This window comes from Patella vulgata, chromosome 1 (assembly GCF_932274485.2).
Source record: "Patella vulgata chromosome 1, xgPatVulg1.2, whole genome shotgun sequence".
Lineage (NCBI taxonomy): Eukaryota > Metazoa > Mollusca > Gastropoda > Patellidae > Patella > Patella vulgata.
In genome coordinates, this window is record NC_065879.2 from 69,483,853 (window position 1) to 69,509,954 (window position 26,102).

The 26,102-nt window shown below is 33.4% G+C and overlaps 2 protein-coding genes across 3 annotated transcripts; one reads left to right on the top strand and one right to left on the bottom strand.

The window, feature by feature from the left end:
- Positions 1–608: 608 nt before the first annotated feature.
- On the bottom strand, positions 609–19,706 carry LOC126821865 (exocyst complex component 3). Of its 2 annotated transcripts, XM_050550418.2 has the most exons (23): positions 19,610–19,706; positions 18,716–18,858; positions 16,800–16,856; positions 16,472–16,584; positions 15,803–15,893; positions 15,395–15,501; positions 14,981–15,062; positions 14,461–14,609; positions 13,537–13,650; positions 13,168–13,357; positions 12,768–12,841; positions 12,522–12,623; positions 11,156–11,222; positions 8,425–8,517; positions 8,016–8,109; positions 7,332–7,402; positions 6,656–6,822; positions 5,962–6,039; positions 5,432–5,584; positions 4,905–5,010; positions 4,326–4,409; positions 3,644–3,736; positions 609–2,283 (listed from the first exon to the last, which is right to left on the bottom strand). In XM_050550418.2, the coding sequence occupies exons 2-23, from the start codon at positions 18,845–18,847 to the stop codon at positions 2,209–2,211; spliced, it is 2,292 nt and encodes a 763-aa protein (XP_050406375.2). In that variant the 5' UTR covers positions 18,848–18,858; positions 19,610–19,706; the 3' UTR covers positions 609–2,208. The 2 variants fall into 2 exon arrangements, with proteins under 2 accessions (XP_050406375.2, XP_050406386.2); XM_050550429.2 differs by lacking the exon at positions 16,800–16,856.
- Positions 19,707–19,941: 235 nt separating this feature from the next.
- LOC126819614 (probable enoyl-CoA hydratase) lies at positions 19,942–26,093 on the top strand. Its single transcript, XM_050547742.2, has 7 exons — positions 19,942–20,058; positions 21,028–21,189; positions 21,691–21,791; positions 22,457–22,601; positions 23,102–23,251; positions 23,520–23,693; positions 24,038–26,093. The coding sequence occupies exons 1-7, from the start codon at positions 19,950–19,952 to the stop codon at positions 24,106–24,108; spliced, it is 912 nt and encodes a 303-aa protein (XP_050403699.2). The 5' UTR covers positions 19,942–19,949; the 3' UTR covers positions 24,109–26,093.
- Positions 26,094–26,102: the final 9 nt, after the last annotated feature.

The window sequence follows — 26,102 nt, forward strand, 5'->3', positions numbered from 1 at the left end:
TCAAAGTCGCTGACTACACATATTCCTGAAGCAATGGCCTGAAATCCATCTCTGGTTATGCGGCCTAGACTGTACCGGTTTCCCTCCGACCTTGTTCCGATTGAAACGTAATCGATTTTGTTGACTTGGGGGAGAAAGTGACTGAACGGCGATCAGTTGCCCACAATGCTGAGTATGCTTACTATTAAATATTATAGGGAACAGTGTATACCCCTTTCCATGGTGGGGGGGGGGTCGAATGGCTAGCACGTGCACGCTGTATCATAAGGCCTGTCATTGAGTCAACTGGTATAGTTTCGATTCCCCGGTTGTACGTGATAAGGAGTAGAGTCGTCTGTCTACTAACATCGTGGGTTTTATCCGGGTCCTCCGGTTTCATCCCACTGCTAATGACCCCTACCCGCAAGCAAATTATTGAAATAAAATTGAATAATGTGTTAGTCCCGAAATGACATAGTTTGTGTCGAGTGGACGGTTAAACCCCATTTCTCTCTCTCCCTTTCCATTGTAGTTTTTCCTCAGAGTTTCAATTGGGGACTGCCGACACTTGCTTCGATTTACCAATACTTCAGACTGATCCAAGAGAGACAACTCTTTGATAAAAGATCTTTCGTTTATTTTTATTTATTACTTTGACATCAAAATTGCCATTGTTGGGTCCCGATAATTAGAAATAGTTTGTTGCCAGTATTATGAAATTATGATAGTGTTTTAAAATGAGTAGAAAAACCTATTTGGCCCCAAATTTCATCAGCCCAAGCCACTTAGTAGAATAAAGTAATCTCAGAGAAATGGATATGAGCACTACAACCAGACAAATTATTTAAAACCAAAATACTACTGAAATGGTCAACTTTCCAAATAACTAATTGGCATTAGATGTTTACTGTTTTGGTACAATTATTCTGTAGGCTGTGTTTTCCCTCATCTGCTAGTTCGAGATACAATTGCATACTCATTACAAACATAATTAATACACCTTTATTATACATTATAGAATTATATATATAAAATCAAAGTGTATTATGTTCACCCATCGTGTTTCGTCGCCGCAATCCACCCCCATCTATGTGGCATCAAATTAACCACCATGACCCTGCAAATGTTTTAGGCCATCGAATTTGGGTCATGGATGAATTTGGGACACAGGAGGATTTGGGCCCTGGGTGAATATATCGGGGCCTGGGCAAAATTGGGCCCCATGCATGTGAGGTGCATATATTTAATATAGTCAATGTAAGTAAACTGATATAGGCCTACCTATATAAATACATATCATTTTTTGGGGGGGTGGGGGGGATATTATATATTGTGACCAAAATTAAAAATGGCATTAGTCAATTTATAAAGTATTAATTTGATTTCACACTGTTGTATTTGACTTCTAAAAATAAATCAACAAATGATAATGCCACTTTCAAAAATAGCTAGCACATACCTACAGACAGTGACATTATGTAGCAAACTTAGTATATCATACTTTTCATTGTATACCACTGACACTGATTTGACTGGAAGTGCTGGTGAAATAGGATTTTTTGGCATGATTGTAGGCTGGACATTTACCGACAGTAGAACCATACCGCCATAACATCCTTACAATGTTAATTGTAGGCACATGCTACTGCCACTTCTAGCAACCACACATGCCATCTCAAGTGAAGGAGAGCCTCTGAATGGCTGTTTGTGGGATCCTTCTCCACTCTCATTCCAATACTGCTTCCAGTGGCTCTGTTATCATGCCGCTTGAATTACCACAATGTTCAGATGACAATCTTGGCATATTGTTGCATCTTCGACAGCTGTCTTCATTAGCCCAATTGATACAGTAATGTTAAACACCATATAGCATCTTCCACAGAAATATAAGAGTTGTACTGGCCCTAGCTTTTTTAAAGACACATTTCATATCCTATGTCTGCATCATAAAGTTATGTGATATTAAACATCCCCATTCTGTCAAATTAATTTTTTTGTGTTTGAAAGAATTTATCTGTGGTGTGGTTAGGCTACCATGAATACATCATTCTCACATGTTATCATTTTGATCTGATGTTGTTACATTCAGAATCAACAGATTAAAGTGTATCTCTCAAACCAGAATTACATTCATCCATTTATAAAAGTGGTGCGTTTTCATTGTCTCAGCATATTTATAGCTATGCTATTAGCACTAATATTTTTAATACTTCTATAAAGTTGGTATATTTAGGATGTAGCTAAGTCCGTAAAAATTCCTTTGGGTTTTTCACCTTCTTCATCACCTAGAGTATCAACAGCCATCTACAATAAATATAAATAATATTATTTACACACTGTGTTAATATATTAATAATAAAGTCAATGACAAAGGTAGTCCAGGGCCCGGTTTCACGAAATCTTAACTAAAGATAAAATCCAAATTTTAGTAGATACTTCAATTTTGATTGGCTAAGCACTAAAATCAATCTAATATTATCCAATCAAATTACTAAAATTTGGATTTAATCTTAGTTAAAATTTCGTGAAACAGGCCCCTGGCCTCTGATTAAGAAAGACTATTCCTTCTCTATTTATTTATTAACGTTATTGATCATCATTTGAGGGATTTTAATTCCCTACAAACTACAATATTGTGAATGTTGAATCTCTAAAAGGTAAAAATGTCTATAAATAGTTCAATTCCTATCAGTACTCTTTCAAAGATATGATGAATAGAAAATTTAGCAACAGTCGGCATCCTTTTCACCAGATGACACCTTTAACTGTGTTCTTAATTAAGAGTTAAATAATCAATTAAGAGTACAATTCTGTGTGGATTAAGCCATGGAAAATTTGATATTGTCCAAAAAATTCACTATCTGAACCTGGGAGTTAAATATATTTTGTTGTATTCTCTGTCAAATTTCTGTGACTGAGAAGATGGGAAGACAATACCATAACAGTTGATATTGATTGCCGTTGTAGTCTCGGGAAATCGTACATTATATATGATCACATGATGTCAGCTGTCAGGATGACAAGTTTGCAATATTAATTATCTTTTGAGCCATATGTAGAAAGGATGGGTTGCTAAATACTGACTGGAAACAGGAGTATTCTAAATATGATTATTTTTCAATTTTCGTCCATTTTCAGATAACTAAAGAGCAAACCTAACACAGTAAACAATCACAATGAATGGAATGAGGTTTAACATAATTAGGTGACATTGAGACAGACACAGCAAATAATCAGAATTAATGTAATTGGGAATAAAACAATTAGGTCAAATAATTGTCATTACAGGTGGGGTTGAATGGTGCTGTATGGGTTGGATGATAACAGGTTTAAATGTGAAAATGAACAGAGTAACCTGTCTAACCATGTCAAGGTTTATTTAAGATTTTTCGTTCCTACGACTTCTAAAGATCACACTCCCACTTCCAATGTACGTAACAAAGAGTAGGGTCGCCCGTCCAACCTCAAGTGTTTTCTCCGGGTCCTTCGGTTTCCTCCCACTGCTAAAGACCTCTATGCGTAAGTGAATTATTGAAATAAAACTGAACCGTGTGTTAGTGCCAAAATGACCTAGTTTGTGTCGAGTGGATGTTTAACCCCATTTCTCTCTCTCTCTCTGTATATTTATCAACAGACACTCTAATAAGAAATGTATTGCTCTTACTTGTTTAGCATCAGAGTTTTTCATATCACCTCTTAACAACAGTAGATTAATTAACTGATCTTGTCTTATATCAGGATATCTCTTTACTAAACCCTGAAAAATATTAATTCTTAAATTTAACCGACTTGCTTGTAGCTTTTACATATAAAACAAATATATAATATACATGTAACACCCAATTTTACATTAAAGGTAAGCAATGTTGTGATTAATTTCTAGAGGAAGAATAACCATGTAATTTTCAAAAAAAAATATTGGACATGTCACAAACATCAATTTTTGTCAATGATTAAGGTTTGATGTGAAACTACCACCATATGACATCATAATAGCAACATTCAGTCTTTAGTTTGACAGAATCCATTTTAAACTGTCACACTCACACCCCTCATGCCACCCCATCTCTGCCAACAAGTGTGATCCAGACTACTTCAATAGAGCACAAGTATGAGGTACGTGTCATTTTACTGTCACAACTTATTGAGAAACAGGGTCCCATGTCAATTATTCTGCAGGCTTCTTCATTGCAATGAGATAGACAACCCATATCAAATTCAAAATGATTAATGTGACTTTTAGTGTACTTGCTTTTATAAAGAGATGTGAACGACAGATTGATGGACAGGTTGGCAGCAATATACGACCCACATTTAAATGTTAGTATATAAAAAGATTAACCTACCATAATTTCCAGTGATAACAAAGATGTATCTTTTAACTTGAGATATTCTGCTACACTTGTTAACAGATCCCACATCGAGGTATTCTAAACAGTTAAACATTTTTTATATAATTATTCAAACATTATACATTGTACAAAAATTTGCCCAAGACTTCCCAGATTATAAAAAGAGAAATCAGTTGACATTGATTTTTTATTGAAACATGGGTCAGTTATATTTTTTGCATTTTGCCAATTAGGCAAATATTTAACAAGAATATTCCAGAGAGAAGATGTATCGACCTGTGACAAAATATCCCATCGCTCATATTCAGAGATATGCTCAAATTTCTAAGCCTCATGTCAAATTGGAAATAAAGCTGTGTACATTGTGTAATTTTTGGTGGTTTTCATGGATTATCCATAAGAAGCAGATTATTCATGAGATATTATGACTCAATCATTTTGTATATTTGTCATGAATGTATCTGTTTCTTAGAATAATAAATAAATAAATAAATAAATAAATAAATAAATAATATTGTTCAATTTTCAACTGTTAAGTTTTTATGTGCAGAACAATGTATTACCAATACTTACAGATCTTGGTGCCATTTCTCTGAACAACTTCTTCATCTGTTCTCCCTCTCTCATGATTTTATCAGCTGAATTCCGACGCTCGTCATAATTTTTAAAGGAAAGTTTTCTAGAAAGTTTGAAACGGAGAAAGTCAGCAAAAATACACTTCTGTGGTTTTCAGGAAAACCTTTGTCAAACATTTTGGGGCTAATTACACTTTTAATTTGGATAGATTTCATATTCTATAACAAGTATCTTCATCTTAAGAATTAAGGGGGTTGCCAGGTGTGCTGAAGCGAGGGCCACACAATTATGTTTGTGTATAAAATAAATTGAATATTTTTTATGTGGATTGATGCTGATGGTCAGCATCGCAGTGTTAATGGGAGGGTATACTAGACCATGTACTAAGATCTTATTTGATGCTCTGAAAATCTGCATGTTCCTTCTTAATCTATGACAAATACATGTAAATGCTTCTTTGACTGTAGATTTTGAAGTTGAACAGATAATTATTCTATTTTCACTGGTTAGATCAAGATACATACTTTGCCAACAGAGCTCTAAGATACTCCTTCAATATACGTTTTTGTCCCAACTCGACCACCATATCAAATGCTGCAGGTTTGAGATGTTTAAAATCACTATTATAATCCATCCATGTTTCACACACGGTATCAATAGAATCAGTCTTAGACATCCTGAAAGAGAAATAATTGCTATATCAACAAAACCTACCAGTATTGATAATTACTGCAGTTTCACAACTATGAAATGAGATAACAACTAAACAAGCAGACATTAAACAACCAATGTACTAAATACTGGGTTTCAAAGAACATAGTTATATGATCCACTTAGTTTAATGTCCAAATTTAAGCAAATATTAATGAAGATTTTGGAAACGGATCTCATTTCTTTCTTTTTTTTGATTGAGTTACAGTTCTACACCGCAAGCTTTTGTTGAATTATATATATGTTTGAATATCCTGAACTTGAAATCACATGAAAAGCAAATACATCATTTAGGGTTAATTGCCTTGATTCCTCATTGTCTGAAGATATAACACAGACTCACCAGTTTCTTGTTAATAATTCATTAAAACAATTACTGTTTCTCAGATCTATAAAAAATTCTTCTAAAATCATACTGCAACTGAAATAACAATATTCATATTGCAAGATTTACATAATAACTCTTATGAGAACTCAATATAATAATGATGTCAATGTTCAACTATCAACTATCAAAGTATTACAGCATCATCACCATGGTTACAGTGAGCTGCTTCCCGACACTTTCCAAACATGATCAATCTCATATATACAAAAAATAAAATGTAAAATCATATAGATAAATATTTCAAATGCATGTGAAGATGTAAAGTGGCTTCACAGAGTATTCTGTTTGGTGTGTACATATGTACATAACCCAATAATATACCCATACTAGGAGCATTCAAAGCCTTCTGATTCCTTGAGAACCACCAAAAATCTATCAAGTTTAGAGAATAATTCATAACAGAACAGAAGTGACATGTATTGCGATTTGAGCATCATGATTCAATACAGTTTATTGTTGAAAGGTGAATGCTGATTTAATACCGTAATTCATCAATTCAGTAATTCAGTATGGGTACATACAATCATTCTAGTACAAGTACATACAATACTGATACATTGATTTAATAATTCATCATTCTAGTACAAGTACATATAATGGTGATACATTGATTTAATAATTCATCATTCTAGTACAAGTACAAACTAACCATTTGGTTGATATGACTGTAAAGGTATCAGTTAATTGTTGAAATCTATCTCTTCTAATATCACTCTCATCTTCAACATCATCATCATCATACTCATTCTTTAAATATCTTTTACGTAACTGTTTCATATAATCACCAAATACCTGGTTATTGTTAGCATTAGCTATCTGTAAATATAAATATATTGTAAAATACAAAACAAACAAAATATAAACTATGTTGATTTGATCCTTGCCAATAACTTTTTTCATATTAATAATTATCAAAATATCACATTTCCACAAAGTTGTGTAAATGTACCAGTTAAGACTGTTATGGTTGATACAGAAATCTATTTGAACTGTACTTCTATGCATGGATTACAAATCAGAACATTGCATGCGTTCTAAAACTACAAATCAGTCCTTTATCATAAAATGCATCTGTATTAACTTCCAATCCATAAATTACTGCACCCACACAAAAACCTACATCCGGGACTGTACAGCGCAGTGGACACTTGCAGCTGGCCCCCGGATCCATTCACTTGGTTTGATATTTGTTTGTCTATGTAGTTTGTCTTGCCCGCATGTTGATCTTGTAAGTCTTCCTGCACTTACTATTAGAAAGAAGCGCCAAAATATCATGCAAAACTAACAGAAAATACACATCCAAACTGAGAACTAGAAACACTCACCATATAGTTTAAAAAGTATTTAGGTTCTCCTCTGGTAGTAGCATGTTTATCTCGATAATTACGTATTATATCTACAATAATACAAATAATACTTTACAATCGAAATACAACAAACCAAATAATTACTCAGTCAATAAATAAATTAACAAATATTTGACAAGCGGTAGCCTCGATCTAACTGACGTATTTTCATCAGGTTACCCCTTATTTGATTTAATCAATTAGTGAAATCCTATTTAAATCCAAGCTGTAGCCGAGCCATCCGTGGGTCTACAGAGTTGATTTTGGTCTTGTTGTTTAAATAAAGATCTAATTTATAATTTCTATAACATCTGAAGCCTAAATTAAGACTTGCAATAATCAGATTTAGCTCTTGCATAATGCATGTTTAATGTATATCCCCTAAAAATGTGGGCGTATAAAAACTGCAATTATCATCTAATTAAGTATAATAATTTGAGTATAAAGTAAAATATTGGATTGGTTTTGCATAGAAAATATTTCAAGGATTCTCTAATTGGCAGGAACTAATTTTAACTTCAAATGGGATGCTTTATTCGCCTTTTATTGTAACATGCAACTCATTTAAAGAGAAATTAAATTGGGAGAAACTAATGTATACTTCAAATAAAATACTCATGTATTGCAATAAAGTTACTTAAATTGTACAGTAGATAGGCTTACTAGAGTAATCTACAGCAAATGTGTTGAGTTCATCTACAAATAATTCTAATACTTTCTTCACTAAATCTTGATCTATTATCTGAGCTACTTGAAGCTGGAAATAGAAAATTAATGGAATACATTGTATTTAAAATTTGAGGTTTCAAGTAAAATCTATAGATAACCACTACTTATTATTTGCAAGAGAAAATCTGATTTCTTGCGTCATTGGATCTTGCTGACCTTGAGGATGGGTACACTACGCCATTTTCAGCATCAGTCGACTATGAGCTGTCCAGAGACCTTTTCTTGGCCTTTGTACAAACATTTGCCGCCTGCTTCCAAAACATTAAACCATAGTCAATCACTATAGATCTATTTGCATTAATTTCTTATTTTGCAGTATTTATTAGAAATAAAACCAACATACATTTTGTTCCATCATTTGAAAGAGTATAACAGGAAGTGATGTATTGTAATGATCTTCAGCATTAACATCCGGCATTACATCTCTATTCCAATCCTACAAACATAAACAAATACATTACATCGTAATAAGAGTAGGCCATAGCATTGTTGCTCGGGCAGAATTTCCCACATAGTGTGTATAGTACACGGATGATGATTCACCCGTATATGCCAGACAATTCCTGAATGAGTTGGCAAACGTCCGACCGACCGACCGGAAATATGCCCAATCAGTCATCAAGATATGGTGAATCATATTTCAAAATTTCACAAAATATTGGCTGTACTGAGGGTATAACTATTACTAGTACTTAATCTGCCTTGATTGACCTTATTTTAGGGTGGCCCATGTGCTCTACAGAAATAAAGTCCACCGCTGATAGTTCGAGACTACCACTGAAGCGTACACATTCGCCGTGCCGAGACCAACTTTCTGACAATATGATACTATAAATAGCCATGGCACGTGCAATTCTCTACAAATCTATCAACTATTACAGCCGTAAAAAATTTATTATTGACGATTTTGAATAGCAGTGAAATTAAGCTTCTTGGTTATTACAGCAGATTTAGAAATTACGTTCGTTTCATTTTTTAAATCGCTTTATCATTAACTGTACCGTTAAGAGCGGCATCTTTTGGTTTAGTACAAATAATATCTCTGAATCACTCGGATTAGACAGGAACATGATACTTGCAGTAGTTTCATTTTACTTTTACAAGGTTCTTAAAACGATTGTTGAGCTACCTAACGTGCTTATTTCTAAATTCAATTTCTTGTTCTAGCTTTCTGTTATGTTTCGTAAAAAAGTAGTCTTGATTATCCCGACCTGTCAATCAGACGTAGAATGGTCGATAGACTGGTTAAGCGAGACTAATTTCAAAACAAGGGCACGTAACCTATCTTTTACTCAAAAGTGTCTGGATGTAATGGACGACACTTGGAACCAGTTTTCAGTCTATTATTTATAGATGATTAATGGTCATAGCTTATTAAGTACAACATGATCGTTTATTTAGTGACTATAATTGTGTGAAACTGATTTGAGGCTTGGCATATATATAAATATTGTGGCGTAATTGTCGAGATATAAGGAGATATATGGAGATATTTATTTATGGTGGGTCACCCTACTTATTTACATGATTTCCTTTATATCTTAAACTTGAAAACAATAAATGGTTTCTCCTTTGTCAGACATTTTAATCACTGAGTGAGATGTTTAAACTAATCAACCAGCGGTTGCCAGGCAAGATACACCCACTTTTTGCAAGAGATGGAAAGAGAACAAGCTAAAAAACACCCTGAGATTTTTTTGTACAATCAGGGGCCATAATCCAGGAATTTACAGTCCGTTATGCGTGAATATCGAAAGGATAGTTGCGTACAGGGAGCGCCCATTTTGTCCACCAGTTTCAGTCAGATTTTCAAAAAATTTGAACTCAACCATCATAATGGTGTAATGGTGATATATTTAAACGTTTCTTTAAATCAAATAGAAATTATGACCTCTAGATGGATCACATGCTAAAAACGCGATTTTTCGTTCAATTAGGGGCCATAATCCAAGAAGTTACGGTCCGATATGCAAGACTATCAAAAGGAGCCAAGATCGTTGGGTTATACACACATATTTCAAGTTTTATCAAAATCGGATAAAAATTGTGACTTCTAGAGTGTCTACAAGCTAAAAACATGATTTTTCGTACAATCAGGGACCATAATCCATGAAGTTACAGTCCGATACATGCCAATATCGAAAGAAACCAAGATCTTTGGGAGATAAACTTATATTTCAAGTTTAGTCAAAATCGTGACCTGTAGAGTGTCCACAAACAAATTGTGGACGGGTGGACAGGAGCGACGGACAGGAGCGACAACAATATACATACATATAAAAATGTGGGCGTATAAAAATTAATACTTGTTGATCAATAAGTCAATCAATTTGTGACTCAACCTTTTACAGTCATTGAGTTCACGATCCAAGTAATCAGTACACATGGATATTTTGATAATTCTGTAAATATGCAAGCTCGATAATTATTCATAAAATTATTTGCCAATGTCGATCGTGACCATTAATCACACAAATATTCTGTACATACACGCAAAATGTATCCATCCGAATAGCTGCTTATTATTAGCTATTAATAAACACCTTTATCTACAGTGACACTTTCCCATGATCTTGGTTGATTTTGGTGCAAAATAAACGTAAACCAATAACAGACATGATAATATGCCAATGTTAGCTATGCCTTTTTTACAAGTAATCAAATTACCAATGTAATTTCAAAATACCATTTTATAAAGAAGAAAATGGTGTGTAGATATCATGAATTATTCTTATCACGAATATCTCAATTTCGTTTTCTATCGAACAAATGAAGACAGGTAATTATTAAAGAATATTCAAGACGGTAGAGGAATTAGATATGAAAAATAGCGAGGACCACCAAATTTTTTGTAGTAATCATAAACATTATTCAGAACACCATATGCTATATAACATAAAACGTATTTCTAGTCAAAGTCCATTAAAGGGAATGGAAGTTTATTAACCTAATTTCCTGAAGTGACTACGATTTCTGGTGATTCTGGACTCTGTTAGTTAACCCCAACTAAAAATGTCTGACGTGCAAAATTTTGAAATAGCCTCCCTGGTATAATATGAATGAAGGACACTTACCTTTAAATCAGATCTTAAACTATTACTAGACCATTCAGCTACATTCTGTTTCATATTCTGTAAATATCTGGAGATATTATAAAATAACATGATTTAAAACTGGGGTTGTAGCAAGCTTACATTTCTGAAGCAATGGCTATGAGCAGTATTAGCTGATTAACCATTGCTACCCTTACTATGTTAATTTAGTATTTCTGATTAGTTATCTTCGCTCACAGGATTATATTATCTATTTTGATTAGGCTATAACTAAGCAAAACTAGATACCGTACATAAAAGTGTATCAGTTTACCCCACACCCCTAAACCAATACATTATACTAAAGCCTCCAGCACACAATCCACATAAACTGAGATATATATTATAATAATTGTAGTTGAAGTCTATTAAAGGGAATGGAAAACTATTGACCCCATTCCCTGCATACTCCTCGCAGTGTTTCGTTTCGTTTGATTAGACCTAATCCCACTCAAACACTGCCATACTCAGCACAAATTTCTGTCCCAATTTATGACTGGTTAATGAGTCCGATCAACAACCAGTACATAATGACATAACAAAATTAATCGGAATCAGCCAGAGCTCTTAATATGTTACCGTAAAGTGTCAGGTGACAAACGCGGCTACATTACGTCAGAATGCGCGAAATGTATTACGCTCAATTAACAAGTCTGTAACAGAATATTTCAGAGAAACTAATTTTATGATAAACGAGGTAAACATTAAATATTTTGGTAATAGCTGCGCATGTGGAATCTTTTTATCATTTCTTGGACCACACTGCAGATCAAAGAGAAGGGCTGTTATGTTACGTATTGTGTTTCAACAAACAGGATAGAAATACGACATGTGCTTTTTTAATAAAATAAATAATTCATGGATTTTCTTCACAAAAATGGATAAATATTATCGAATATTTAAAGCTAGGCAGTAATAATTGGTACACCTTTATAGAATTTATATGGGAGATTTAAGTCAAAGAATTTTCGTTCCAATAGCGAGTTTCAGCGACGGCCAAATTTACCTATGCGAGTATCGATGTTTGTTCCCAATGCATCCATGGGTAAAATAAGCACTAACAAACACTAGGATTTTTTTAAAGAGATCATCCCGGTTAGGTCATGAAAATTCCCTATATTTTACTCAAGAGAGATTTGATTGGACGATGAGAATGGTCACGATCCGTCAAAGAATGAAGTTTTCAGACTCAATACAGCAATGGTTAAAGAGGGATTTCTTGGGCTATTGCTTCAGGAATATGGTTTCTTGAAGCTGACAACAACTTCTGGTGACCTAATTCTGGTCTCTATTAACCCCAAAATTTTGAAACAACATCACTGTGCTATATATATATATAAATACATACTGTTGTTCTAACTGTGTGATATATTTAGGTTCTAATAATGGTCCTAATTCCATTTCTTTTATATCTATATTTAACTCAGGATGTCGCATTAACTCTGGTGAACTGAAAAACAATTGAAATACATTTTATAAATGTGACACAGACAAAACTAGAAATAATACATCTGTCATAGACATTGTCAGTTGCAAATCAATGCTTTTACATATATTTATAACATGTCAAATGTGAAAAATGAACTCAACTTACTCATAAGCATTAACCCATTGTAATAAAGATACTATCTCATTGCCTTCTAATTCCTGTGTTATCAATTCTATTAACTGAAATAAATTATATAGAATCCATTACAAAATTGATATCATAGAAAATCAAATTACGCCAAAATAATGAACCCCAAAGTCTTATAGTACTTTCATATAAAAATATGGCTTTGGTAGTCTCAATCTGCTATTTGTAAAGTGTTGATAGGGCATTGAAGGGGCAATAGCACATTGTAGATGCTAAAACTTCTTTTTAAATATGTGTTTTCAAACTTTATTAATCGACAGTATTAGATCGACTAAACAAAATGTAATCCTCATACCTCATTTTATAAAGAATTACTATCAAATATGTATAAAAGAAACATAGTTATTATTATACGTACATGTGTAGATAAAGCTGTATGGTACATCTTTGTATAACGTTTAACTATATCGTATTCGGGTGGAAACAGGGGAGGTAATAATGTCTTCACCACCTTTAAATCATCTATCATCAACTGTCGAGTTATTTCTAGATGTCGAACTAACCACATTTTATTAGATTCTCTATCTTCCAACTGTGATCCTTCAATTCTACAATAAACAACACCAATGGTAAACATTATTATTCATATATTGGAAAGCTTAAGGGCTGTTCGATTAAATTTTCGGAACAATCTGAATTGACAGAATTGAAATCAAGAGACAGAGACTGGCAATAAAGATTTTGAGTATTTTACCATTATTCTAATAGAATTTCACATTAACCCTACCTGGCAGCTATAGATTGCTCTAATATTTTAAATCCTCTGGACCGCCATTTTTTTGGTCTACCAGGGGGGGAGAACCCTGTCTGTACTTGTTTTTTAATCCATGCCTGATCTAATCTGAAAAACATAATATTTGGAATGATTTAAAGATATTTTACCTTGACAGTTGCAATCACAAATACATAGCCATCTGTTGGAATACACAGACAAAAAACCTTGGAAAATATATTTTTTACACAGATCTGTTTTGTTTCATTATAACCATCTCAAATTTCGTTTTATTTGACATTACAGTATGATGTGCAGTTTTAAAATAAATCATGTTCTGTTTGATATGAGAGATTAGCCAATGAAGTAGTCTGTTTAGTCAAGCTATGTGCGAGGTGTACATAGAATTATGGTAGATATCTATCCAGACATCTACATAGAAGCAAAGAACAAAACACAAGTTAAACATAACACAGAGAGAGAAAGAGAGAGAGGGAGAGAGAGAGAAAGAGAGGTAACATCCTCTGGACACAAACTAGGTCATTTCGGGACTAACATATGGTTCAATTTTATTTCAATAATTCGCTTTCGCATAGGGGTCTTTAGAAGTGGAAGGAAACCGAAGGACCCAGAGAATACCCACGAGGTTGGACAGGAAACCCTACTCCTTGTCACGTACAAACGGGGAATCGAAACCACACCATTTGACTCAATGATAGACCTTATGATAGAGCATGCATGCGCTAACAATTCGGCTCCCCACCCGCCTAAACATAATAGTCTACACCATTCATTCAAAGTTAACCTATATCACCCCTAATGTGACTTCCCTTGCAAAAGATCGGCACGGAGTGGATGCTATTGAAAGTATAAAATATTATGCAATGAAATTTAGATCTGTATTTTTATCAGAATGAAAGATTTCTCTTTCTTACGAACCTTTCTTCTCTTTCTATAATTCTAAGAGCAGTAACAATTAAAGTTGGTTCACGTCTCACTGATAGTAAAACTCTCTGTAATATAATCCATAACTGTTTACCTAAATCACATGACAATTTCTCAACATCAACAAAATAATTCTTTAATGTCTGAAAAAAAAAAAAAATATATGTTAATGGCATATTTAAATACAACCCAGTTTCAGGGCACAACGCCAATGTCTTCTAAACAGAATGATGCGCTTGGTGGACATGAGTCGATAAAACCACATTTCACCGTAATGTAAAAACTATAAGGTTTCTATATTTAGAGCATCAACATTGTTTTTGTTGTTACAATTGTGTCTGGCACCCAAGTTATTACTTCAAATTTTGCAAGCCGGATATTTATTTTTCATATTTTATCAATTCCAGATTTAGCAAAAAATATTTCACCATTCTTTGAATGTTTAGAAACTACAAAAATACGAAGTCTTTGGCAATAAATAAATGAACCTTGAGTAAGATATGTTTTTACTTACATTATTATCTGTTGGGCTTTTCTGTGGTTGTTTGTGTAGTTCTAATAACAAATCATCACGGGACATTTCTAGATCTGTTAAACTGTGAATATATATATAATAAAAGAATGTAATGTAAATAGATATTTCATAGGGCAAATTACTTTCCTCCAAAATTCATAATCAAAAGAAAATTGATGCTTAAACTAAACATATGGTTTATGATGTCAAACAATTATTCCTCCATGCACAGACCTGTTAGATTGACATTTTGGGAGTACTTAAAAAATGATTTAGACAAAATTGATTATGGACACTGACTTCAATCAACATTGTTTTGAATTTTCAAAATAAACTATAGCTCTGCATGTTAGAAAGTGTATGTACATCCTGTCTCATGCATGAGACCCAACATCCCAATAATCTAAAACTTACTACTTATGAGATTGTAGAAGTTTTCCTTCTGTTATAAGATCTCTTGTTCTTTTAACACTCTCTGGTACAGTAAATATATGATTAATGTTTTCCTGGGCAGCAGCAAGCTTTAAAAAACAAAATTTATAATTCAAAATGTAACTTCAATGTATTTCCAATGGCTCAGTTTTCTTCTCACCCAAAAGAACTGTGATGTGAGATTTGAATCTAGCAGTGAGTTGTCAGTGAACAATAATAGTGGCACTGTGCCACAGATCCCTGGGATGTTCCCTATGCATGGATTTGTTGAAAATTAATCTAATGATATGCCTTGGTTGTTGAGTTCGACATTAAACCATAATTTCCTTGCCCTTTCCTGAATCATCACTGTGAAAAAAATCTTTTTATAAGAATGAATTATAAAATTACCTGACAAAAGTTAGTGTTCTCTGTTTTAAGATCTCGTAATTTAGCATGTAATGGTTGAACAGATTTATATGTATCTTCCATCTGATCCAAACTGAAACAAAATGACAACTTGTAGCAGCATAAATTGTAGCAGTACAAATTATAACTTCTTCTTTACAAATATTATCCTTTGTCACAAACTTCAGGCAGGTAACTAGACTGGTCAACCATATACGGATACTTCTAATATCCAACTATAATTTACTAACCTATTCAAGCAATTCATATGACATAATAATGTAGGCTAGAAAAGAATACAGTTTGTGATTTGTGGAAAGAGACTATTCTTTATTTAGCAATCATTTGCAGTTAGTAATCATATTACTAATGAATCCAGTTTCATTGCCATTAGTGGCTGTCCATTTACCATAAATGAGCATTTAAGTCTCTCAGTGTTCTCACAACCGTTAGCCATTAAATTAACATATAAGAAGCCCTCACTACATCACTCGAGGAGACATGCTGCCAGTTATATTTTTGTCATGTGAACATCCCATGAGTGTTTTTCAGGGAATACAGTATTTTGAGTGTTTCTGCTTTCTGTATATACCAATTAATATGCCATATTTTTATTGCCAATAAGTACCCTATAAATATTTTGGTTTGGATGTTCTTTAAAACAAGCATTACCTTTGTTTGATTTCGTAGACGTCCATAAGGGCACTTTGTAGTTGATTTAATCCAGTTCTCACACCATCTAGTTGCGATTGAACTGCAGTCTTTAACATGGCTTCTACAGATGCCTGATATAATTTAATAAGATTGTAACTAATTTACAGTTTTAGTGTAACATATACAGTGAGTAGAAGCTGTTGGAAATAGTAATGACAAATTTCTAGACAATTATTTACGCAAAATTCATTCAAAATGGAATCATAAATACAATTTTCTTGCGTGCAAATCATAATATAATAACAGTTCATGTTGACAAAGGAATCCTTCTCTTAGGTAATTTTACCTTTTTCCTTGCTACTCTTCGTTTATACTGGTCACATTTTTCTAACTGCTCAGGCCTCTAAGAGAGTAAAAAAACAAAACAAAGCTAATTGTACTGCTCTTAAACCCAAATAGTAAGTTCAGAAGAACTGTACCACACATAACAATCAGATACAAACAAAGCAACACAAATAATAAAAATACTATCAATTTCAGTTAATGGGAACCGACTGAAAGTGTTCACTATGCTGTACAGTCCCACACATCAACAGATATAGTCTGGAGGCTCAGCGCGGGTGGGTGTCCATCAAATGGGCACAAAACCAGACCCAACTTTTCTAGAGTAAAATTTTGCGTAGAATACGATGCCGAGTGGTAATCAGTCCGCCGTTGGGGCGTTTTCAAGATATTCGGGGTCAACGGTCAAATGGGTTCATTTGCACTGAAAGTGAATGCGCGGCCATTCTTGTATCGTGAAAATAAGCTGAAAATGATCGAAAGTAATCACACTTTCAACAAAAATGTAAACTTGCTAAATTCACCTTTGTTGTTTGTGACCCCAGAGGTCAAAAGGTCACATTTTCCGTTTTAACACTAGGAAGATTTAAAGTAATAAATGTCGGCCTAAATATATAAAAACTAAAGCGAAACCTGTTCTAATTAATAATAGGAACATTTAAAATTTATCTTTAGGTGGTCTTAGCACCAAACTTTTATTTTGGAACGTCGAAAATGATCTTGCATAACAGAACCGAAACGCTTCGGAGCCTGTTTCAAAAAAATAAACTGTTAAATCAAAATCTCTCCGAATTAGTTTTACAACGAATGTTATACATGATGATACTAGTTGTCTGAAAAAAACAATTAAATAGTTCCATGGCTGGACTCCAGCCTGCAGGCCGCGTCACAAAGCCTGCCAAAATTTTCCCCGCTAACATTTACCAATACGACATATATATCCTGTGAACTACTATGTACAATGCATTCGTCGGTTTTATCTGCGTCCATGTTCCGGCGAAATTCATAAAAACTCATAAAAAGTTTGCAAACTTTTAATCTCGTCGTCAGATGCATGTTTTACCGTCACAGATTAACGTCGGTTTTCCTAGACTGGGATTCTCAGAAATCCACGCGGCCTGCAGGCTGGAGTCCAACACTGAAACTATTCAATTGTTTTTCAGATAACTGGTATCATTATGTATAACAATCGTTGTGAAAATAAATCGGAGAGATTTCGATTTGACAGTTTTTACGTATTTTTGAAACAGGTTTCAAAGTGTGTTGGTTCTGTTATGCAAGATCAATTTCAACGTTCCAAAGTAAAAGTTCGGTGCTAAGACAACCTAAAGATAAATTTGAAATGTTCCTATTATTAATTAGAACAGGTTTCGCTTTAGTTTTTATATTTTACATTGACATTTTATTGCTTTAAATCTTCCAAGTGCAAAAACGGTAAATTTCACCTTTTGACCTCCAGGGTCACTAAGACTAAAGATGAACTTTGCAAATTTACATTTTTATTGAAAGTGTGATTACTTTCGATCATTTTCAGCTTCTTTTCATAATACAAGAATGACTGCGCATTCACTTTCAGTGCAAATGAACTCATTTGACCTTTGACCCCGAATATCTCAAAAACGCCCCAACGGCGGACTGATTACCACTCGGCAATCGGCATCATATTCTACGCAAAATTTTACTCTAGAAAAGTTGGGTCTGGTTTTGTGCCCATTTGATGGACACCCCTCCGCGCTGAGCCTCCGGTCTAATAAAGGCTACTTTCAAAATGCAACTAACTCACAAGTAGGGAGGAAACCCAAGAGAGCATTTCACAAACATTGTATCATTAAGGTTTGACATAGTTATATTTCCTCCTCTGTAGAATTAAGGTTTTGTAATGTAATGGCTATATGTATGTCATATAGTTCAATGATCTACCTGAAGTAAATTAGCTACATGTTTTGCAGCTGCTGTCCTTGCCTCTGCTTCAAGTCGTCCAAGATCTAAAGGTGCTGGAGCAGGTCCATGATCATCATCAGGATTACTTGTATCCATTGTATAATTACTCATTTTGACTTTACCTGAAATAATATCAGCATTAAATTTCTTTGTGCGATATTGCAATCTGGCCCACTATCTGACCAAAGTGAATTTTGGCCATTATGGTTGATGGCCGTAATGACCACATTACAATGCATAAGAAAAGCAGAGGGTTTTGGGTTATATTTGGGTTGAAATGTCACCAGCTGAACAAGGCAAAGATAGAAAGTAGGTTATATTACAGTGCTGTGTTAAAATGTAATACAAAACAAAACTGTAAAATGATATGTAATCAACTAATCCTTATTTGGAGAAAATAACAGAATGATGAAAGCCGCTAAGTAAAACATCTACTGTAAGCCTATTAAAGAATGAGTGAAGAAATGAAATGAAATGGGGTTTGACGTCATACTTTTCTGCACGGCGAGCGGCGCTACAGCCCAGTCTTTTTAGAGTTCTAACCGTCCAGTGAGCTTTTACGCGCAGGCTCGATCATCTGTAGCCTATGGGACCTCGGAAAGTCGGTTTTCCGTCCCATGCAAATGACTATACAGCTGTACGTCCTTATCAGGCCCTCGACAAGGGGAAACCACTCTGGAAATATCCTCGGTCAACACCATGAGGAAACACAAAACCTCCTGGCTATAGCGAGGCAGAGTCTTACTCACTGAGCCACCGCAGCTTCATGAGTGAAGAAATTTGACATTTAATGCCCACGCCCTTAAGTTTAATTATTCAACACTAACTAGTAATACTAAGAACAAACAGTCAGAATAAATTATGTGCATATACCTTTCTGTCTTTTCTCTTTTTTTTCACACTAATTTGGAGAAGCAAAAAAAGGTAAACAGACACACCTTCTGTTCTAGTCTTTTGTGACCAGTAGTCATACAACCGGAAATTGATTTATCTGGATGTTGAAGTCTATCATTACCGAAACGAAATTAGAAATAAACAATTTATTTAATAATCTAGATATAATTTTTGGTTGTTTTGTCTATCAAAAAGTAAGGATGTATATAATTTAAAGGTTATTTCGCTTGAAACATTCATCGAATTCCTAGATCCTAGGCTATTTACTAATATTCCGAGTCATCGTCACGTGATTTGTATTTTGTCACGTGATCGTAAAATGGTGACCTATATGAGAAAAAATATTTTTAGCCGGATTTTAAATCCGTCGAAAAAGAATATCTTTAGTCTCACAAAAATGAGTTCATCTGTATCCAGCACTTCTGAAAGTAGTTTATTTATATTTAGGAATTAAAAAAAAAGAAGCATATCTTTTATGTCATTTTATACGATAGCACCAGTTTAAGAAGTCGTTTCCATTCGTTTTCAGTCAATACTCAAATTTCGTCTGCTTAGTAGCTAAGTCTCTAACTCAATATCATCCAAAATCTTCGACATTGAAAACACGATTTATTTGTCGATTTAAATCAACATTGATGTTGTAATATTACCGGAAAAAGATGGCCTTCTGATATCCAATATTTAAGACAAAATAAACATTTTACAATTGGTACATGAATCGTGTACCATAATGCGTTTCAGTGCTATTTGTAATAAGGGACTCTAAAAACGAGGTTAGGCATATTTCACAAGTCATGTCAAATGGTGACGCTATATTTTTATCTGGAGAGCATGCCCAATAAATACTATCGGCGTAGATTGGAATAACCAGACGCTAGAGATTGACATTCGATTGAAAATACTGGCGTATGTCGCCGAACCTAACTGATTAGAAATTACAGTAAAAAAGAAACGATTGAATGTAAATCAATTTATATAAATTCATATTACATTATTGTATGCGTTGCGCAACCCATTTGTGTCAATTTCTAGGTCCCAATTATTAGCGACTTAGCTCCTTTAAATATCTTTATTGACCTGTTGCCATTTGTATTCAGTCATGTTTGATATACGATATGTTCAAGTGTTATGGTTCAAGTGTAGAAAATATATACAAACCTCCAGTATAAATTCAATTCGTGATTATGCTGGCAGGTACGTGGGCCGTAATACGTACTCTCCTTATTAGTAATATTATAATTTGACTGGTGTGATGCAAAATGAATGTATAAGTGGCAAGGTTTTAGTTTGTCTATTTTATCTCAGCAGTATTCCCACATTGTCTATTTTATATCAGCAATATTCCTGCATTGTATAATGAAAGTATTGCAAGTTCTTTTTCTGTGTACCATATGTAGATTTGATAGAGACAGAAAAAATAGGGAATGTTTTTATGATTGGTATAAATCGTCCAGAACACAGAAATGCTGTTAATCCTGAAACAGCTCAAGAGTTGATTAAAGCATTCAAACAATTTGAAGCTGATAAAGACAGTTTAGTGGCCGTTCTTCATGGAAAAGGTCAGTAAATGTTGAGGATCCATAGGGTCACAACAATCAAAGTTTGTCATTGTTGATTCAGATGTTCCTTAGAAAAGACACAATTAGTGTTGGTTCCTTTGGAAATATTTATTTCTATAATTTGAGCTAAATAGATTTTTACTGAGAAAAACAAAATTTTGTACAAGGTTGCCTCACACTGGTTTTAAAGTACCGGTAGGCTAAATGACGTTTTTTCCTCCTTTTTCCCAAAAGGGCATATCAGCTGCATTTATTCAATTTATGAGAAGGAATCTAAAAAATTAAAAGTGCACAAATGAATGATGGACTGCAAAACATATAATATCCAAACTCAGTGTGTCCGTAACATATATATAAACTCAATGTGTCTGTAACATATAATATCCAAACTCAGTGTGTCCCTAACATATAATATCTGAACTCAGTATGTCCCCATGATAGAAATGTACATTTTGATTAATTAATATTATCAGTCATCCATCATTAACCCATTTTTTCCAGGAGGTAATTTTTGTGCTGGTTTTGATCTAAAGGCTTTGTCACAGTTGGATAATACAAATTTCTCATTAAAAGACCCTAATAGTAGTGATGAAGCTCCTATGGTAAGTCATTAAAAACAAGTAATAATGTATTTCCAAGGTTCCATAAAAACGATAATTTTAAATCATATATCCAAAACTCGCAGTTTTGAGCTTATGGCTATAACAAACATTTTATTAAGTCCATGCAGAGAAGACAAAAAATTTTGAAAATGTGACAGGATGGTCCTGTTAGGAATCAAACTCTTAGCCTTAAATGGAGTCCATAAACCTCTGCTGAGTGAGGCTAGTTTAAGTATATTTAAATACATGACAAACACTTGATTGAACCATCAAGGCATCACCAGATATATGAACAATCAGTCATATAGCACACCATTATTTACATCCCTGCTACATAAAGAACAAAATTTTGAGCAAATGTCATTTTGCTTTTTACATTTATTCAGTAAAGAACCTCATATCAGACAAAAATTGTAATTAATAAAATACATCTGTGCATTTTTATTATGGGACGGATGAAAAAGTGTAGTGCTATTAAGGAGATCGCTATATGTCATTACACTGAGGGATTTTGCAAATTTGACTGCATACCTTTCTAAAATATTTCTCATATATACAAGCTGTTTTAGTACAAGAATTAATTTCTTGTATTATTATTAGAATGTAAAGGCATCAAAAAGTATAATATGATAATTGTTAATCCCTTTTTTTTCATTGCATCTTAGGGACCATCTAGAATGTTATTTAGTAAGCCAGTTATTGGGGCTATAAGTGGTTATGCTGTAGCTGGCGGTATGGAGTTGGCATTATTGTGTGATATAAGAATTATGGAAGAATCAGCTGTCATGGGTGTCTTCTGTCGTAGATTTGGTAAGTATGGATTAAAATAATTTTACTTGCAATTATGGTAGTTATTTAGTGAACTATTGACATTTTATTAGCATTTTAACATAAAAATTAATCTTGAATATCTGTCAAGGGATGTAATTCTTATGAAAATCTAAATTTATATATCTTGTTATTTGTTTTGTGTAAATCATCTTTCTCATAGTTAGTTTGAGTGTTTAAATTCATGTCTTCTATAACAAATTGATTTTGACCACAGTTTGAAAAGAAAAAAGTATGATGATGTGCTAGGGGAGAGAACTCTGCAGTATACAGTTTATATATTTTTTTTTTCGTATATCTTCTGTTGGTTTGGAATCTAAACAATACTATGTTTTTAAACTGTACAGATACAAAAAAAATAGCATTTAAACTACTATATATTCTTGCAAGGCGAACACAGGGTTATGTCTGGCATATCATATCTGTTAGTTCATATTGATTCTTGGAGTTTCTTGAAAATTGTTTTACATTTTAACATACAGGTGTACCTTTAATAGATGGTGGAACTGTTAGATTACCTCAATTGATTGGTCTATCTAGAGCAATGGATCTTATACTAACAGGCCGTCCCATTTGTGGTAAAGAAGCTCTAGAATTTGGTTTAGCCAATCAGCTTGTTGCAACAGGAACAGGTAGGGTATGAAGTTAAAAGCAAGTAAGATCTATAGTACTCACTACTGTCCAGTATAAATAAGTCTTAAGCAGTTTTGTGTAAAAAAAAATTCTTAGCTAATAATTCTTAGACTTATTTCTAACCTTTCATTTAGACAGTTCTCACTTCCCATGACTGCCATGCAATCTTTAATTTAGGAAATTTTAAAAGTTGGTTCTGGAAGATGCCATCATTATTTACAGAATTAGTGGGACCAGCTTCTTTAAGAATTTGATTTTATTTTACAGCATTAGGAAGAGCATGTCAGCTAGCTAGTAATATAGCTCAGTTTCCACAAGAATGTATGTTAACAGATAGACGTTCAGTATATAACTCAGTCTATAATAGTTCATCAATTAAAAATGCTTTACAGTTTGAATATGTTGAAGGCATCAAAGTTATTAGTACCGAGTCTATAGCAGGTAAGACTGTATGCAATAACAGGGAAACGTGTCAGCTGACAGGGAAATTGAATGGGGTGAAACACAGAGAATTTCCAAACTATAAAATATCAAAATTGCTATCGAAGTACTAAAAATTACAAACATTTGGTAAATTTATTGTTATTTGTCCATTAAAAAATTTACAATTTTTTTTAAATGGCCAAGGTTTTCTTACTTTAGGTGTCTTTAAATGGAAAGGCAGCATTCTTAAAATATTTTTCTTAAAGATTTCGTGAATAAAGGCACTGTTTCACAAAGAGTTACCAGATATATAAAATGTTCTTTACTACCTATCGTGTATATTTCTTCTTCTAATATTTCAGGTGCTCAGAAGTTTACCAGTGGTATAGGAAAACATGGCAGTTTTAATCTGGGAAAACCATCCAAATTATGATTTACACCAAAACATTTCAAATGATACAAATAAATAAAGATGTGCTTGATTCTATCAGAAAGAATGGCATCCGAATCAAGACTATCACTCAGAAAGTTTATGAACTGAACCATAGATTGTACTGCGGTGTTTCAAAATAATTTATTTCAGAACCAATAAATGTGCTTTCTAATTCAGTTTAATCAAGTAAGATAATTGACTCTAACGAGCTTAAATAATCAAAAATTCAATAAATGAATTTCACAGAATCAAATCATATTAATCAAGGCGCTTGGATTATCAGCCGAACAAGATCAGTGTTTCTGAATGAAACTGTCGAAGAACCAGAATAAAGATTATGATTCATATTTATGTAGACGAATCTGGAGAGGAGGTCTATGGGCATCTGCCTGTTCACCATTCTAGTTTTTGTGAATAAATATTGTTTAAAAATAAATCTAAAGAATCACAGACTGCTCACACGAGCTATATTTGATTGCCTGGCAATCTATTTTTTAAATAGAATTGTACATGGATTAATATCATAAGTATAAAGATATGTAATGAGTCTGTCAAAAATGCGGTGTTACAATGACTTTAATTTCAAGACCAGTTACCAATTATTAGGGATGGTGTCTGTGGATGGTACTGACAAGCTAATCAAACAGGATGACAGAAGGGTGGTCCTTTGGACAAATTGGTATTGCATAAAAAAGATCACTTGCAAATTGCATTTAGAAGAATAGGGGGAAATGTAACTCATATTCATCATTTCTTGAACCTTCCATTCCAGAGTTACGCCCCTTTTGACATAAACCTTGTGAATATGATAGAGGCTACAGTTTAATGAATTTGTTTCAAATCTGGTGTGAATCATTGAAGTCATGAGGCATGAGGTGACAATTCCTGTCGATATTCGGCATTCCACAACGCCAAACTTGGTGTGAAGCATTGGGGTCATAAGGCATAGCTGCTGAGTGAGCATATTTGCTCTCTTTGTGTGGAATACCATTCAAAATGCACAATTTCATATTTTACCCAGCGGTAGTCATAGGCTAGATTTTAGGCTAAGACTGCAGATATTTATTTATTGGTTTGATATAATTTGTAAACATAAAACATCACTTCTAAGCATAAAATGATATTATTTATTGATTCATCATTTATAGTTTAAAGCCGAGAAGTAATGACAAATAAAACATTCATATTCCATAAGTTGTAATATATATCATTTCAGATAGAATCTATTTTATTTATATTTTAATAATAATCTATATAGAATTTATATTAACAATAACAAGCTATATTGATAACAAATATTTATTACATTTTGGCTTATAATATTTAGAAATTTCACAGGGGTATATACAGTAATACTAATTTGGATCTGTTATATTGAAGGCTAATTCAAATCCTACACAACCAAATTTTTGTTTCAATTTCGAACAATAAGTTGAATTAGTATTGATATCTTTCCTTTATGCTAATATGTAAATGAACATCAAATATATCATTTACAGCATGTTTATCTATATCAGCAGTAAAGAACAATGGAAGATATTGCATTGTAAAGCAACAGGTGTTGTCATTTATATTGTTTTTTGTTTCCCTGCTGGGTGAATATTTCTGTAACAAATTTATCCCCCATTAAAAGCTGACAAGTTAAACATACTTATGCAAGAGCTAAATCTGCCTATTGCAGGTCTTTCTTTAGGCCTGAAATGTTATCTAAATTATTAATTAGACATTAATTAACTTATCCAGACCATAACCAACTCTCAATGTCATTACTAGCCTGCGATATTTACTGGATTCGGATCCGATCTGCTGCTCTACCCTCATTCATGATTAAATCAAGAAATGGATAATCAAGACTATGTATTTTATCGTATCGACTCTAGTAATGATGATCGAGGCTAGGCCGAAAATTCAATCGCTAAATTCTCCGTTCAGACTGGATCAATTTGATTGAAATTTTCAGCAAATTCCCTTTACATTATCTAGTTTTTAACTAT

Bases quoted from the DNA above. Each gene is read 5' to 3' on its own strand.
- LOC126821865 (XM_050550418.2), bottom strand. From the start codon at position 18,847: ATGAGTAATTATACAATGGATACAAGTAATCCTGATGATGATCATGGA. The intron at 15,502-15,802 runs GTAATTTTATAA...TGTTTTTTAAAG, and splicing joins AGAACACTAACTTTTGTCAG to CTTGCTGCTGCCCAGGAAAA. The intron at 12,842-13,167 runs GTACGTATAATA...AATTTATTTCAG, and splicing joins ATACAGCTTTATCTACACAT to TTAATAGAATTGATAACACA.
- LOC126819614 (XM_050547742.2), top strand. From the start codon at position 19,950: ATGGTGACCTATATGAGAAAAAATATTTTTAGCCGGATTTTAAATCCG. The intron at 20,059-21,027 runs GTAGTTTATTTA...TACCATATGTAG, and splicing joins TGTATCCAGCACTTCTGAAA to ATTTGATAGAGACAGAAAAA. The intron at 21,792-22,456 runs GTAAGTCATTAA...ATTGCATCTTAG, and splicing joins GTAGTGATGAAGCTCCTATG to GGACCATCTAGAATGTTATT.